Source organism: Calliopsis andreniformis, chromosome 10 (genome assembly GCF_051401765.1).
Source record: "Calliopsis andreniformis isolate RMS-2024a chromosome 10, iyCalAndr_principal, whole genome shotgun sequence".
Lineage (NCBI taxonomy): Eukaryota > Metazoa > Arthropoda > Insecta > Hymenoptera > Andrenidae > Calliopsis > Calliopsis andreniformis.
The window spans coordinates 6,101,435-6,119,915 of record NC_135071.1 but is presented as its reverse complement, the minus strand read 5'-3'; the positions used below and the strand labels follow the sequence as shown (position 1 = coordinate 6,119,915).

The 18,481-nt window shown below is 38.0% G+C and overlaps 1 protein-coding gene across 10 annotated transcripts in view; it reads right to left on the bottom strand.

Moving 5' to 3' along the window:
- Window positions 1-1,166: 1,166 nt before the first annotated feature.
- The window catches only part of Tomosyn (syntaxin-binding protein tomosyn), a 144,105-nt gene continuing 126,790 nt past the window's right edge, over window positions 1,167-18,481 (bottom strand). For 6 of the 10 annotated variants that reach the window (XM_076386503.1, XM_076386499.1, XM_076386505.1 and 3 more), the window contains 4 exons: window positions 7,495-7,578; window positions 7,073-7,168; window positions 4,782-4,906; window positions 1,168-4,278 (listed from right to left, as the gene is read on the bottom strand). In XM_076386503.1, coding sequence (XP_076242618.1) covers window positions 4,016-4,278; window positions 4,782-4,906; window positions 7,073-7,168; window positions 7,495-7,578 — 568 coding nt within the window. In that variant the 3' untranslated portion in view covers window positions 1,168-4,015. Of the gene's footprint in view, window positions 4,279-4,781; window positions 4,907-7,072; window positions 7,169-7,494; window positions 7,579-18,481 lie in introns of those variants that run through there. The other 4 variants (XM_076386496.1, XM_076386497.1, XM_076386498.1 and 1 more) reach the window with 3 other exon arrangements.

The window sequence follows — 18,481 nt, the reverse complement described above, 5'->3', positions numbered from 1 at the left end:
CGATTTTTGCGGATAAGACAAAGGTTCGAAATTTAACTATCTTTTAAACAAGTAATGTAAAAAAATAGAGCATCTTACTTTATTAATACAAAACATGAGAACTGAATCATTATATACGTACAGTATGAGCTACTGCTCTCACAAAATTTATTCTTGTGTATGTTGCTCGATTTTCTATGGTTCTTTGTATTTTTCTTTCTCCCATTCTATCTTTCTTTTTTTTTATTGGTGGTTCAACTATAAGCTTTGTATTTGCTGTTCCTTTACAGTTACAGCTGTCACCTTTCTTTCCTTTTTTTTTAAACGTCCAGTATGGTAAATTGTCCTTGTTTCTGAATTTATTATATACAAAACAACTAATACTGATTTTTGATTTCCCATGAATAGAGGAAAGAATTTGAACTTCTTGTTTCACAGCATTATGACTCAATCCAGAATTCATATCGTTTAATACTTAGGCAGACTATAGGCGTCTATACTGCACACTGATAAGACGAATACTGTACTAAATAGAAATTTATGATTTGCATGTAAGCTTTGTCGGCGATATTCGGTATGAATGAAAACATTTGTCGGTGAAATGATTGTCGATGAAATGACTATTGGTGAAATAACTGTTGAAAAAATGACTGTTGGTGGTCTCAAAATGTCGGTGAGTTAATATTGTCAGCGAAGTCAGGTGTTGATAAAGTCGGTCAATGAAACAATTGTCGATGAAACAACTGTCAGTGAGTTAAGGGAAACCCCATCGGACGAGACTGAGCATGTTAAATTACTCCTGCCTGAAAATTAATATTTCGATATCTCAGCTCTTCTTATCCCAATTTACATGTGTAAGGGCTCATTTTACGCGCGCAGTGATACTTAACAATATGGCAATCATTAAAATTCATTACACACTGTGTCAAAAAATAAATCGATATCAAAGTTTTTGGACGTTTTAGTCGCAGAAAAGATAGATACTACTAGCGTCACGCGCCACTTAACTATATACCGCGAGACGCTGCCGCGTCTCCTGATTCCTTTGAAAAGAATTAGAAGGATGTTCCTCTCACACGTTGAAATCCCCAGTACACGTGCGGGGAGGCCTTACCATGCTTGCGTAAGTCAATTCGTGGACCACAACCCAAAGTTTATAGGATTTACGAGGAGTGTAGGCAAAAATTGATGAATTATCAAGATAAATTTGAGAAATACTTTGGTTCAAACTCATTTATTAATCAGAGCCAAGACATAGTCTGTCCTCGAGGCAGTAGTTTTACAATAACATGGTATTATATCTCTTGAAAAATAAGAACTGTACTAGATTAGTAATAGTATAAATCGAGAGTATTTAGATATTTCGCTGCATCTAAGGACAAAATTTCATTTACAATAATAGATTTTACATATTCAGGCCACAGCGTTAAAATAGGTTATAGACACAATAAACAACAAACAGTTTCATATAAAGTATGTAGCAAAGGAGAGAGGTAGCTACACGTTCGTTTGAACATACAGAACTTAATATATTAGTTGTAAAACGATACTACACGTTCATGCGAAAATAAAGTTCCTTAAATAATTACAACAATATATATCTAGTTTAAAAACAAACTATTCTCTCAGAAACAAGAACAATTTTTTGTGCCAAAATAAGGATTTACAAGTCAGCTTCACAATAATAAAAAAGAATTAACATTATAGAAAATTTGTATCGTGTATGAAAATAATTCCATTAAAATTGCAAGTTTTAACAAGTATCACTTTCTATTTTTCTTAGTCAGATAAACAAAACGAACATAGATAAAGATATAAGTAGAAATTCCAATTAATTGTTCATCTTTATTCATTCGTTATATATTGCCTTCCTCATCTCAAATACTTTGCTTTTATTACAATAAATTATTTTCAAACACATCTCAACCTGTTTGATATCATAAATAATCCGAAATAACCTAAACAGTAGTCTTTATACAACAAGTGTTAGAATATGTTATATTATCAAACACTTAGATAGTAATGTATCTTTTTTGCTCTTCTGACAGCAACTATTGTACATTTAACTACAATCCTTTTATTAGAGCAATAAACAACGTTTCACTTTCACAAAAGATCAGAGGAAAACGCTTTTTACATCTGTTATATATCGGCTCCTTTTCCTGTTTATCTTTTTATTAACATACTTCTATCTATAAGTTATCTTAGTGTGTAATTGTTAAATATTTTTTAAACCGTTTCTTTTTTCTTTCTCCTTACCTTCCACAAGCATAAAATGCTTGGAAGCTCAAAAACTGCTGTGAATAAGATGACTTAAGGCTTAAGCCATCATGAAAGGTACCATCCTTAAACGAATAAAAGTAGAATCATTTCTCGGTTTTCTTGTGCAATATTATCACGATTTCCAATGCTGAGGGAATTTTTCAAGCTTGTGTCCATTTTTAGGGAACTTGTTGCACCAACAATTAATGGCAAAGTTACATTTCATGCCAAAATATAGTGGTTGAAAGTTGAACGAATCTCTATCTGTGTGTACATTGTCCTAGAAAAATTAGGAAATCGACTCAACTTGAAGAAACTGCAATCTAATCCTTTACGAGACACGTTGTAATATAGTTTATATGCAAGTGGTTTAGTACCATTAACATCAACTATACAGTTATTGCTATGGAAGCAGTACGACCATTCAGAGTCTCAATAAATTCAAATGAAGTTATACGTTCGTACGTACATATATATGCGTATATACATACAGTCATGTATGATACATGTGTATATACTTATCATGCTTACATATATATATTATATTGTCTTTACGTAAGTTAGTCTACATATAACCATTAAATTATAGTAGTTTTCCTTCATCTTCGATGCGCTTCATAAGTTCACTTGAATTTATCAATGACACTGAAACAGCGTAACTTACAACATGTTATTATACAAATAATTTCTTTTTAAGTTCCTGACGTATAATACTTTCTACTACTGTTATTACTTTATATACATAGCGTATCTAGCGGTAACTACAATTAATAACAACTAATATATGGTTTATCGACGATGCGGCACAGTAGGATTGCGCATCATAAGTACCCGATGACCCAGCATCGTGGATAAATGATATATTTTTACTGCGTTCAACGTTTATCCAATGCACTAATATTACCTCGATTAATCAATTAATTACAATTATTGTCAATACATTCGGAATAACGTCGCTGCATTTTTGGATCACTGTGACCCTCATACCGTGCTTATCAAAGCGCGCAAATTATCAAAGATAATTACCAAATTATCTTCCCATTTTTATTTCATTTTTTTTTCTTTTTTCTTTAGAATGAAACACATACGGAGACGAAGCGCTCTTCACGCAAATTTTCCCAGCTCCACAGTTGGGAGACGTCCGAATGGATTAACGAGAGCCGTCAATTAAAAGGCGAATTCTTACATAAACGTATGTATTGACTCGCACGTAGTAGAATCGTTTTCTTTCTGCATAAATACTTATTTCTTCTCAAATCTTACGCAGCTATATGTACTAGTATAATTTATCTAACTGTAGTCGCATCCCAATTTGCCTCCACATTATCTGCTCGGTTTATTTATATATTTACTCCTGTATGCCTATATGCTTTATGTATATAGAGATTGTTACTTATTCTAACTGCGCATGTATATATATACATACACGCACACTTAATCCTATTTATGCTTATAAGACATGTAAATACGACTTTCCCTATGCTTTTCGCTGAAAGATGTGCGTGTGTATTATCTGCTTGTAAAAGTATCGCGTGAATATGTTTCCTTTGTTTCCATCCCCCGCTCTTGCACTGTTTGTGCGCGCGTGTACACACATACAAGCATATACATTCCCCTACCGTTTCTTGTGAGGAGTTTCCTGTGAGGGATCCTTAGTAGGTTCCATTTTTAAGTTGTTATTCGCCCAGCTTAGAACTTATACGTGAAATGTGAACGCTAAATTGTAATAGAATCGTGCGCTGTTCCAAATTTCTATGCAACTCGAACAACATCCTCATAGTTGGTACCATTTCTTGTCTTTGTACTTGAGCATCAATCCGTGAGCAGAATGCGAGAAACTTTCCGCTTCTGTCATCATACGTGCCGTTCGTTCTTCTAATTGAGACAATTTTTCACCTCGCTCGAGGACCATTTGGTGAGCCATGTTTACTTCCCCTGTGGCCGTTGTCACTCGTTCACGTAGTGCTTCCGATCCAGCGTTCGGCCCTGGTATATGCTTTGCCACTGTGCGAGAAGCTCGGCCACTAGATTCGCCAACTAAATGGCAAATTGAATAATTTATTATAATTATCCGCATGATGTAGCAATTGTACTATTGAGTACAAGAAGGAGTTCGGTGGAAAAATTGAAATTTAATAAAAATATCTCTAAATATTATGAAGTTAAATTTCTTCTATATGTAAAGAAATTATTTTGAAATTATCTAAGGTATTTACTCTCTACTATATTCTTTCTACATTTTCATTAATATAATATGAATTATCTTAAAGATGAATTAAATATGTAGTTTTAGTTATAGTCATCTCAGGTCCTTATTACATAAAATACAGTATAAGATGTCGTTTTCCAAAGTTACTTTTTGTTTACTTAATATTCATATAGTATTTGAAAATGTAATTATGAAGTATTAATGAAATATAATCTGTATAATGAAAATAAGCCGTTCTTTTTACATCCAACATTATAATTCTAACAAAAATTAATTATGAACATAGAATGAACGTTAGAAATACTGTAACAGAAATTTTTAACAAACTCACATAATTCTTCTCTGTCGAGACTTCGCGATCCTCCGCCGAAGAGGCCTTTGAAAAAGCTTTCCTTAGGTGGTTCGGGCATGTCGTGGCAAATGAATAAGTCTCCCATCATTTCAGTTAATTCCGCACTGAAAATATTGCATTTAGTCTAAAGTGCTTAAGTAATTGATAGTTATTTTAAAGCGTTGAGAACTTAAGCTTTGTACATCGTTTTACTAAAACTAATTTAAATATTTAATATGCTTTTCTCAAATGAGATATTACATGTATCACAAGTTTAGTTGGTTATCTCTTAAGGTCGCTTCCCATTGCAGTAAGTTCGGGCCGCGAGCGCGTTCGCGGTCCACTTGAAAGTGTCAACTCTACGAGCAGGAGGGTCTGAAGTACCCAGCGAGCCTGCACGGTGATCTGTTTAATCATCAAACGAGCCCGGCATATCCAAAGCGACCATGCACCCCGATCGCTGTCGCCGCCGCAGGCGGTCACCAAAGGGTAGGGTCTTCCGTCCCACAGTGTGTCGCCTATTGTGGAAATTTGGAGCAAAACTCATTGCTCCTAATTTAATCAACTTTCGAACTAAGACATCCAATACTTTTCTAAAGATAATACAAAGATGTATCGATTGACGTATTAAAAAAATATTAATTTTCATTGAGAAAATTGAGGTAACCCTGATTATTGTTGAAATTGCAGCTTTCAACAATAATTAACATGTTTTTGTCTGCTTTTAACGTATGAACTCGTACTGATACGCAATAAGTGCGCATATGCAAGTAATCTGTAGAAATAGCATACAAAATGAGGCTGAAAATTACAAATTTCACTCTGTTCACTCTGTTCGCGTGCTCTGATGCTCGGATGCTCGGATGCTCGCGTGGAATATAACCGTGGCTGCTAGTGCCGAACGCCTCTCATGCTCGGACGCTCGTAAAAATCGACCCTTTCGAGTGGCTCGAAGCGTCGTATAGGCGACCTATGCTCGCCTAGTGGGAACGTCTTTTCGAACAAAATTCGCCGAGCACGCATAAATTATGACCGAACGAGCTCGTTACAGCAATGGGAAGCGACCTTTACGTATGAAGCCAAATAGGTACATAGAGTGGTCGACACCTACTTTGTCAGATACCAGAGTGTCAGAAACTCAACAAAGAGTGATGTTACATGATAAAAGAAAACAAAAGATAAGATAAAATTGTGTTTCAAGTTTCGTTTTTAAGTTATTATAACTCATGAGGAAAATCCTAAAGTACGTATGACACATAACTTAAGACACATTCTACTGATATTGCTGCATCTGACACCTGAGTAATACAAGCTAGCAGTAGAATAAGTCTCACGTCAGACACATTTCACGCGAATTTTAAACGTTTTTACAACAATTAATAATTCTAAAATGAAGTTCTAAACACAATTTCGTCATTCTTGGTTTTCCTTTTATTTTTGCATATAGAATCACTTCTTAAAAGTTCTGACACCTGTTATCGAGCACCTTATATTAGACTTCTGCCTGAGTTTATGCTTCTACGTCTAGAGAGAGGTTGTGTAATTTAGTTGAATGTTCGTATTTAGTGTGTTCAATAACGGATAATGAAAGTTTTAAATGATAAATTTACATGCCAAAATAAGAGGAAAATTAAGAGTAACGATGTGTTGCTGATTGAAGATTGAAGTGCTGTAGTTTCTAAAGATTTACTGTTGTGCAAAAAGATTCAAAGAAATCCAAAGAGGTCATTTACTGCACTCCTGGATCCTAATTAACTCAACGGAACTTAGAGTCGTATGTATTACAGAACTATAAGTGCCATACAGTAAAGCAGCGAATTTATTCAACTTTCTGAAAACTACAACTTCTGAATCAAGCCCTGTCCGAGATTCGGGGTTACTTATAAAAGTCTATAAATATTATAAATAGTAAATAGTTTATAATATTATAAATAGTAAATAGTTTTAAGAGTTCAGAGTTTAAACTGTAGGATTGTCATTGCCTTTATGAACTCGATATGTCTGCTCTTAGATAACAATACTTCATGGTACGCTACGTGCATATGTATGTCATTAGTATGACTATGAGATAATGGGCCTCCCTTTCAGTCTCCATATCAATTTTACGTGCTTTTAAAATAATTATCTAACTTGAAGACATGGCCTTAAATGTAATTTAGTTATTTGTGATCTTTTTCTTATTTTGGTATATAAAATCATCATCTAAACTGACATCTATTACCAAACACCCTCTATACAAAATGTGAATTTCTTAAGTTAAGGATAAAATTAGTGTAATAGAAAAAACTTACCAAAATTGACTGGATACAGAGAATTTTTGAATCTCAGTTGGCGATGAAAGATATAGACCATGGCCTCTGTTGCTGAAGCAAAGTGTTTTCGCAATTCTGTAAAAAATACATTACCACATTAATCCAATGTTATTTATTCAACAAAATTTACATGGAAGATGTGAATGTAACGGGGCTAATATTTAAAGTGAAAAAAATGTGTGTATACCTACACATTTAATAAGCTTTGTTAATAATAGTTAAAGTATTAATAAAAGTTGAAGCAAATGCTCGAAAAGACGCTTAAACTGTTGTGAATATAAGAAGGAGCATAAGAATGAAATAATGTATTGAAAAGAAGTTAAATGTATAGAGCCACGCAAGGCATTGTATATATGTATGGAATACATATTGTGAGAGGTGTATTTTTATGGATCACTTACTGATCGGTATCGCCATTTACAAACAGTTGATGACCCCATATGGACAACATGGGATCTACAATGCCATGTTTTGTAGTCTGAAAACTGTTAGAGATTACAGAGACAGGAGAAAAGTGAGCGTTAAGCCACACACGAGTTAAAACAGATTTTTAGCTTGCATAGTTAGCATTAACCCTTAAAACAACGAGCTTCCTTTCACTGTCCAGGTATTTTTAGAAATCTTTTATTTGAATGACACAAATGAGCTTATTCTTTTTCTCTTTAAGAATGTAGATAATGCAATGTAAAAATAATATGTAAAAATAAGGAATAATAATGTAAAAATGTTATCTGTAAACATAGTGAAATATAATGAACTATAAAAATATTCATATCCTGATTAGTAATATCGTGAATAGAGATTTCACTACATACATAATGTAATAAACTAGAAATATAGTATGTGATATTTCATATATAAAATTCCGGAAATATCCAAACTCTAAATTGACTAATATATATTACATATATAAAGTCCTGGAACTATCCAAACTTTAAATTAACTATTAGAATGTACTTAATATTACAAGTGACACTTCTAAGAATTAATACTATAACTTTCTAACTACATAACAGTAAAGTAACATCTCTAAACGCAATAAATAACGATAGATATTATAATGAAACGTACAATGGAAAACTATGTTCTGAATTCAGTGCAATAAATACAAATATTTTTACAAATAATAATACAGTGTAAAGTACAATATACTGAGGAAATTAAATGTATAAAACAGTTTTATTAATATAAAACAAGTTGCATGATAATTCTTATAACTAAAAACACTATATTGTTATACAACGGCAACTGTACATAGATTTCACATGTGCATTATGTACAAGGCAATCCATGAGGAAAATGGAAAACAGTATATTGAACATGCTATAAAAAACAATCTGAGCAGAGAAATTATACACAAATATCGAAACGATAAATGAAATGGATTTCACATATTACATTAGTACAGATTTAAGTCAGCAATGTTCGTCGTTATTTTCCATCATTTGGGTATATGTCGAAACGTAATACCACCTGACTGGGTAGTAAAATACTGTTCCAAGTTATGGAATAAAACTATTGTTTTAAGTTTAGCCTAGGACGCCAACTATGAGTTACCTCGTAGTTTGTTTATTTGTTATATTTGTGCAGCTACGATGAAATTCGTAGTATATCAGTGTAAATATGAGGAGACACTCTCAGAGAGGAGAACAAAAAATCAAGGTTGGCTTGACCTTTGACGCGAAGGTCAATGCGTGTCTGTGCACGAATTAACTCGTAGTTAGCTTTCGCGAAGAACTTTCTACTACATAAGCCAACTACGAGATAACTCGCAATATCCCCCCCAACACATTCTATATGTTTTTTGATGGTTACTATGTACTATAATTAGAGTTTTTAATAATATAATATGATTAAATTAAATTGAATTTTTACACCATAATCCTGAAAAGTGCCGTGGCAGTCAAAATGTTAATGGAATATACATATGTGTTAACTATGTACCTATATTTATTCAAACTGATCTTAGAATTTTGAAACTAAATTTAGCCTTCATTGAACATGCAGGCAGAGATATGCGCTGCCAATTGAACCGTTTTTAATCCACTGGGAATAATTTTTGGAGTCATTTTCCATATTGGTTGTAGCTTCCATTATTATTTTGATTGAAACCGCCCACACATTTTTCTAATAACCTGTCTTTAAAAAGCTCCTCGTATATTGGTTTAATGGCATCACGAACATCTTTAGGTAATGGTTTGTAATCGTATTGGTACGAATCAAGTTCATTGTTCGCAGAAGCGTGCTGCCAAGAGCACCATGACTCGACTCCCGTAGGACATTTGGTATGGTCGTAACTGTAATGGTAATATAAGGCTCATATCGCGTTTCTCATTTTATCTACTGACTCACAATTTCGACGTGTCGCTAAACCGTAATAAATTGTCAGTTTGTCGATCATGTTTCCAGTCAGTTTACCTTTCCCTCTAAGTCCCTTGGTTTTCTTTTTACACACGTGCAATCGGCTCCCCACTCCATTCTGCACATGTCCTATGCACTTCTGTTTGGTAATAAGAATATTGTCCCCATAAGGAGCAGAATTTACGGTGCCACTGTAGGTTTTTGAGTCACCATCTCCAATATAGTTAATGTACTTGACACTGTATTTTTCTTCTGAACCTTAATTTGTTTAGTATTATTATTCTTTTTAAGCCTATACACAAGTAGGAAGGAGAATGATTCTTATTCTGTGTCGGAGCCCGCACTGGATAATTAATATCATTAGTACCGAAAATTATTGACGATATTATTGATCGTTTCGAGTGGATATTAAAGAAATGTGGATTAAATATTGATGAAATTTTGATTTTTAAGTCCCAAGCATTGAGTACTGATAATAATCTGCCACTCCAGATACCGCTCCCATAATGTACGGTTACACCTGCGCCTTTACACGACAGACATCCGAGACATCATTTTCATCGGAAAAACATAAAAAATTGATTGGTAGTGCTTGTATTGAAATATGTTAAGAAACGTAAAATTGCATACTTTGGATTGCTAAAGTCTAGTCTGATCTTTAGCAGTCTTTTATGACTGCACTGTTCCTTGAGTTTCGGGCCCTTGCTACGGTAGTTCCCCCTGGGGTTAGCCAGTTTTTGAGATAGGAGAGATGTTGCGGGCGCAGATAGCTGTTACGATTTGAGCACAATTGTGTTGTCTAACTATTGTATCCACTATTGTATGTGGTCTAACAGATCAACGGACTCTTCCAACGTGTTTGTCTCATCGATATGCGTGAGTTAGCCTTCGTTTTGGAACATAGTGCTAAATTTAAGGCATTATTACTACAAAATGAAAGCAGATCGGACACTATGTTATTGGACATTTTGTGCTTCAACATAAATCTTCTATCACCCCTTAAAATATCGAAGGCTATGTTTATTACACCCTGTATACATACAACAGGGTATTCCGCTACAGTTGGGGGAAATTTAAGAGATGATTCTAGATATTAAAATAAGACGAAAATCAAGAACAATGAAATTGAATTTGAGAGTTGATTTGTTAATTGTAAACGTTTAAACATTTATAAAATTCGCCTGAGACTTGATAAATTGAATACCACCGTTGTCAGCGCGAAGCTAATAACAGGAGTGAGATTACAGAAAGCAGTGATTATGTGATTATTTATCGTAACAGCTATACGATTTGAGTGTTGCAGAATCCCACTGTAGTTGTTTGAAATGTGATAATAGTCACTACTTCCATTAAACGTTTACAATTAAAAAATCAAAGTTTAACCACAATTTCCTTATTTTTAATTTTCCCCTTATTTTGACATGTAGAATGTCTCCTTAAACTTTACGCTATCTGTACCTGGGTATTTTATACATACAGACTGATTCATCTATCATGATCCCAAATTACTCGTAAGCTATTCATTGTACGAACAATTACATGAAAATTAGTTATTCGCTGTATGAATAAATGTTTTAAACAAAAATTATATGATTGAAAGGGGGAAAAGAGTTACAATAATTATTTTTTTGCTCGTACAGCGAATAATTTATGTTACGAGTAATTTCGGGTCTATAAGCTAGCTGAAACATCTAGTATGTGTATGTATAGTACTGTCTCGCAAAAGGGCTGCATATCAAAATTATCCGCGGCCGTTTTATCAGACTCGTATACTATTTTTCTGCTTTTCATCCTCGTCACGGCACAATAAGAGACAGGTACAAGCCACAAATTTCGTTCGGAACTACCACAGTACACGTGTGACAGGAAAAGACAGAATTAGGATACTCCAGAAGGTTGGGTCGACCTACATTCGACCGACATTTGTCTTTTAATTGCTGGATGGCCAAATGTACTCCTCAAGACATTTGGCAATTCAACCTGCTAGTTAGAATATCGCTTACCTCCTCAAATTTTTTCAGGTGTGAAGCCTCGAACCGAAATCTCGATCGAAATCCCTCGAAGAGATTTTCCTACAAGTTTCTTTTGTTCAAAACCACAAGATTGCATACTTTGAGGTTATTTCCCGTGTTATGATTTTGCAATCTCGCGATCTGATTTTCGGGTTAAGAGATTAGAAATTGTTTCATCTTGGCAAGATCTTTCCAATGATATGTACATCTTACTTCATGCTCTTTGGGTCAGTTCACATCTTAAAGACGGTACATTGTCCTTTTTATTAGGAAGTCGAAATAAAAAATTTCAACGTATGTATACCTATTTTTTAAATTCGCGATCTACAAACATCTCAGATTTTTAAAGCCTTGACAGCGTGATTTGTAAACGACTTCTCCGCGCAGGTTGCGTACTAGGTATTTAAAGGTCTAATTGTAAGTGAGAACAAATATCCTATTTCTGTCTTTTTCCTGGCATGTGACACTTCGGTAGCACACAGAAAATTTATAGATCATCGCTGTAAGAATTCTCTCGGTCGCTCGATGAGAGGACTTCCGCTGAGTAGTGGGGATAGTTGCGAGCCTTTTGCGGGGCCTGAAACTCGGCCGTTTTGCGGACAGTACTGTATATAGTATCTCTGTACGTGTAAATATCTCGAAAAATAAGGTTGATAAGAAAAATGTTTTCGCTGGATATTTTAGCAATAGTATACATATAGACTCGGTGAATGAACTACGAAGGATCATAAACGTGTATGAACTATTAATACCAAAAATGTACAAAAATTTTGAGCAAGAATTCTTAAACAAATGGAAAAGTGTATATTTTTTGGTGAAAAAGATATAAGAATTAGGGATATACAGTATGTCCCACGAAATCCTGGACAGTCGATTATTTGCTAACCTATTAAAGATACGAAAAAAGTTTTTATATGAAATTGAATGGCAAGAGGGGGCTGATTTATTGGCCGTAACAATTTTTTTTTATGATTATTGTTTACAGAGATATGAAAGTATGTTTCAAGATAGTATGTTTCAAGACGAATTCAGCAAACATTAATGTATACACCTTTTTTCAAATAGTTTTTAAGATATTACGCGTAAAAGTTTACTGATTTTCGGTGGAAGATTTAGGCCTGCCGTTCTTACCACAGTCTCTTCGTATCAGTTTCAAGAGGCACGGTTTAACACGTTGCGTGCGGGGGTAAAAAAATGGTCGAAAAAGTTTTGTCCGTTTGTATGCTAGCGCGCGGCAGCACCGCCGGGTCAATACTTCTCCGGGGAAACGGGCTCAACTCGATAGATCTACCCTGTCGCGCGTGGAACATGTTAACCCGTAGCATCTTAAGTGTGGTCGAGAGTCGAGACTCCCTACTGTGCTTCCTGGTCTCGCAGATTTTCTTCCACCGAAAATCATGATTCTTCCACCGAGTAATTATGATAATTGTAATCATTCACCGATTGACTATTATTGGAAATGTTGCGGATGCCTTCACATCACATTCTCATGCTGGACCACTGCGCACCTAACGGCATCATAGGGAATCACTGCTGTGTCTTCGAGCGCTGCCGCGGCCTCTCTTGCAAGCAGCGTTCATCTATCTCGTAACAACCACGATACGCGCAACATGTATTTCTCATTGTTCAAATATAGTTTTCCACTGTTTGTCGAGTCTTGAGTAGCGGTCTGCGTTATTCATTTTGCTCACATAACCCTTCCCTAACAGGTTATGGGCCCAGAACGCCACTGCGCTCGAGGTGCGACGAAAAACGTAAAACCGCGAGTGCACCGCGACGGGCGCGATTTGAGGTTAGACTGAACCGAAAGACGAAAAGTGAAAACACAGGACAGGATGACCACGTCGAACGTGATGCGTTTCGAACCATTGTCGAGGGACAATTACGACACATGGAAGATTCACATAAGGGCTCTATTGGTGAAGCATCGCACGTGGGGCTATGTATCCGGCGAGAAGGTCAAGCCGGAAGCGACAGCGGCAAACGCCGTGGCCATCTCGGAATTGAAACAGCGCGACAACGACGCAATATCGGACATAATCCTGACAATACAACCTTCAGAATTGAAACAGACAAAGGACTGTGTTACCTCACATGAGTTGTGGCAGAAATTAGAATCAATCTATCAATCGAGAGGACCCGCGCGGAAGGCGACACTCCTGAAGCAAATCGTGCTTCAAAGAATAGGAGAAAACGACGACGTGCGTAATCACTTGCGAAAATTCTCTGACGCCGTCGATAAGTTCGGCGAAATGGACGTGACAACTAACAACGATTTATTGTCGATATTACTATTGTACAGTTTGCCAGTCGGTTTCGAGAATTTCCGTTGTGCCATAGAGTCCCACGACGAATTGCCGAATCCGAGCGCATTGCAAATAAAGATCATCGAGGAGAGCGATGCGACGCGACGCGACGCAGAACGCCATGACCGCCGAACGAAAGTACGATAGAAAACCCGCGAACAAATCAGAAAAGACCGAAAAAGAGCGTGCAATCAAATGTTACCGTTGTAAAAAGACGGGCCACGAAGCGACGGAATGTAGAGCGCTCCGGAAATATAACAAGTATAACGCGAACAGAGCAAACGAAAACGCCTCGTTGTATCGTATCGGGGACGAATTCATGTAAATTCACGCGTGAGGCAGGACGTGACAGCGACAAGACCGTGATGTCTAGACAGCGGATGCACCTCATATGTACAAAAACCTAGACAGTTTCTCGCACGTAGAGTCAAATTCCCTCGACGAGTTGAAACTCGCGAACAATTGCACGACGACGATAAAGGCGAGGGGCGTCGTACCTTTCGTAACGAACACCGACGGCCGAAATAAAAATTTCGATCTGCGCGACACCCTGTACGTGCCCGACCTGCGTACCAATCTGTTATCGGTAGCGAAAATCGTAGACAGGGGCCGTAGTCTTCGACAAGACTTCCGCTCGCGTAACTGACAAAAACGACAACATGCTGTTTATTGCCGACCGCATAAACGGGTTATACTACGTTAGCGAGTCGTATCGCGCGGAGCAAGGAAAAATCGCCCAAACCGAAAACGAGCGAAAAGGGTCCCTTATGGACTGGCATGTTCGCTTAGGACATTTAAATTTTAAGGACCTGCGCGAGGCGTTAAAAGGCAGAACGATACGGGGAATCGACGTCGACGATGCACAAGCAAACCCGGAATGCGAAGTATGTCTGCAAGGGAAGATGGTGCGTACCCCCTTTCCAAAAAGATCCGATAGGAAAACGGAACCCGGCGAACTGATACACTCGGACGTCTGCAGTGTCCCATGCGCGTACCCTCGGACGGGAATGCGCGTTATTTCGTTACTTTTATCGATCACGAGACCGGATGGTGCGAAGTAAAATTTATTCGCCAGAAGAACGAAGTAATGAAGGAATTTAAGAATTTCAAGACACTAATAGAGACGCAGAGAGGTAAGAAGATAAAGTTCTTGTCATCTGACAACGGAACAGGATATAAGAATACCCAGTTCGACACGCTGTTGCAGGACTTCGGGATCCAACGTCGCCTAACAATTCCGAACAAAACGGAGTGATGGAACGAAAAAACCGCACACTTGTGGAGGCCGCCAGATGTCTCCTAACGCAGTCAGGTCTCCCATCTTTATTCTGGGCAGAAGCTGTGTGTACAGCGAATTATTTTAGAAACAGATGTCCAACAAGTCGTCTGGACGGGCGAACACGAAACGTGGACTGGAGAAGTTCCGGGCGTCAGCGAATTGAGAGAGTTCGGACGAGAAACATATTGCCTGATTCGATCGACAAATGCAGGGAAGTTCGATCCTCGTGGGAAAAAGAACATCTTTCTTGGATACGCCGAACAAGCCAAAGGTCTCAGATTCTGGATCCCTGAAGAGCGAAAGGTCGAAATCTCGCGCAATTTCAGATTTCTGAAGACAGGTCGTGACAAAGCGAAAAACAATCACGACTTTTACTCAAATCGAAGTATAAACTTTGACGAGGACCAATCACATACGGAACCCGAAAGGATCGACTTATTCATCGAAATCGAGATGGCTCAAACACCGAGAAACGACGATCACGTCGAGAACGGTCCGGACAGACCGGACGAAAACTTCTCGAGCTCCGAAGAGGAACCTGAAGAACAACAATCCGGACGTGCTTCCGGAAGATCTCGAATAATTCGCACGCGACTACGAGGCAGACCGAGAAAGATCTATCAGGTACGCGACGCGACGCTAACGAAGTTCCAGTTGCATCCGCAATTTCAGGTTCCAGAAGGGACGAATAGATGCAGACGATGGCGAATGAGTTCGTCTCCATCCTGAAGAACGAAACATGGGACATAGTGGCCCGGCCAGAAAACAAGGCTGTAATCGGAAGCCGTATAGTTCTCAGGAACAAGTACGAAGCGAACGGCGATATCACCAGGAGGAAAGCCAGAGTCGTTGCTAGAGGTTTTTCTCAGAGACCATGTGTGGACTGTAACGAAACTTTTGCACCCGTGGCACGACTCAGTTCGATACGACTCACCATCAGTCCGACAGTTCGACATTACAACCGCATATCTCAACAGAGTCATCAAGGAAGAAATCTTCATGGAGATTCCACACCACACTACGGAGATTCTGGAGTTCATCGTGCAAAGAAAGTGTGCACCACCGAAAATCATCGCCGCTGCCAAGAAGATGTTAGGTCTACTAACTCAGGACCGTGTATGCTGAATGAAGAAATCATTATACGGTCTGAAGCAAGCCGGTCGTTGCTGGTACGAGCGCTTAGACGCGGAGCTAGCAAAATTCGGGGCTAAACCAGTGGTCGGAGATCAGAGCGTCTACGTAAAGGGCGCGGGTGACAATCTCCTTCTGATCATTGTTTACGTAGACGACATGGTGATTCTATCGCGTAACCCGGACGAGATCGACAGGACTTACAATTTCCTACAGAAGTCTTTTGACGTCAAGGACTTGGGAGACATTAAGTACTGTCTTGGAATCGAGTTCTCTCGAGGAAAACACGGCATGACCCTGAGACAAAAGGGATACGTCGCGGATATCCTAGATCACTTCGGGATGTCCGACTGCAGGTCTGCCTCCACACCAATTGAATCCGGAATGAAACTGACAAAATCGAGCCCTTGGTTCAACGACGACGGTGAAAAACCCCCATACAGGGAGCTCGTGGGCACGCTCATGTATCTGTTGGTAGCCACACGTCCCGACATATCGCACGCGGTGAGCGTACTGAGCCAGTACAACGACACCTTCGGAAAGGAACATTGGCAGGCAGCGAAGAGAGTCTTGCGATACTTAAAAGATACCTCCGACGTGGGAATCGCATTCGGGAAATACGTCGGAAATTTGACCGGCTACGCGGACGCCGATTGGGCGGCATCCGTCGACAACCGCAGGTCGTACACGGGTTTCGTCTTCACAATAAACGACGAAGCTTTAAATTGGGAATCCAGGAAGCAACGGACCATGGCGCTATCGTTAACGGAGGCTGAATATATGGCGCTGACCGAAGCCTCCAAGGAGCATCGCTAACTCGTCGACCATACTGTTGCATAATGACAACATTGGAGCTCAACGACTGGCCGGAAACCCGGTATTCCATAGCCGCACCAAACATCTACGTACGACACCACTTCGTGCGAGAGGCGCTCGCGTCCGGAGAGATTAAACTGGAGTACTTATCAACGGCAAGACGTCGGCGGATGTACTGACAAAAGGACTGTCGAAGGTAAAACACTGACGGTGCTTGACCAGCCTTGGCGTCAGAGTGATGGACGGGTGACATCGATCCAGCTCTCGAGAGGGGGTGTTGGGGATTCTCATGCCAGACCACTGCGCACCTAACGGCATCATAGGGAATCATGTTATATTATAACATATATCTCCATTACTTTGTTTTTTCTAACCAGAATTTTGCCTATAAAAGACAAGAATAGAAATAGGAATTAAGAAATGTAGAAAGACAAATTTCTTATTTGCTATTGGATTTTCACGTAAGTAACATCAATCGATCCCTTGTGTTCTCCTAGTGAAAATGGTACCAAACATGACACGATTCCGATTATTTGTAATAAAAATACATAAAACTTGATTTGTAGAAGGGAAAATTTTACACGCCCTATCCCAAACCTTTCTACAAACCAAGTTTTAGATATCTTTATTATAAATAATCGGAATCATGTCGTATTTCATACCATTTTCATCGGGAGAATGCAAGAGATTGATTGGTGCTACTTGCGGGAAAATCCGATAGCAAATAAGGAACTTGATTTGTTCGACTTCATCTTTCCCTTATCTTTCATGAGCCCCTGTTGTTTTCGGGTATCGAGCTCGAGTGTGAGCGTCCTAGTCCAGCTGTGTCGATTGTAAGGATCGACTCCAGGCCCAAGCCCTGACCGTGACTGTTTCTCTCTCAAAATTTCTCAGAATCCTTCTCTTACCAAGCAGTCACAGACTTCTGGCCAAAATTCAGTCAGAATTTCGGTCACCTCTTATTACGGTTACTGGTTGTTGAGAGGTTATAACTGGTCAAGAATTCCGGTCACAACTCCCGTTTTGACTCTCTGCATAGTAGTACAAGACATCTAATTATAAAAGTATGCAATAACAAGTATAAGTTTCTATTTAAAAACTTAATCATTGTAGGGTCAAATAAATATTCGGAATCATGTGTTCTCCATGGAACATTTTTTCTTATTAATCATGTTTTTCGAGATATTTACACGTTTCCAGATAAATCAGACGTATAGGTCATAGTACTACTTTATTTCACAAAAATAAAATTCTTCATACCATATGAAATATTAAAATATTTATCATTAAAATCATTGTAAACCATGTTATTAATCATATCATCAATTACGCTACTAATCAGGATATGAATATTCCTTCATTCACATATATTTGTAAAATAGTAAAAATGCTACATAAAAGATAGTAAAACTTGCAGATGCAAACTTGCTATTATTTCAGAAAGAAAAATTATCGATTTGATGTACTGGTATCTAGTTACAAG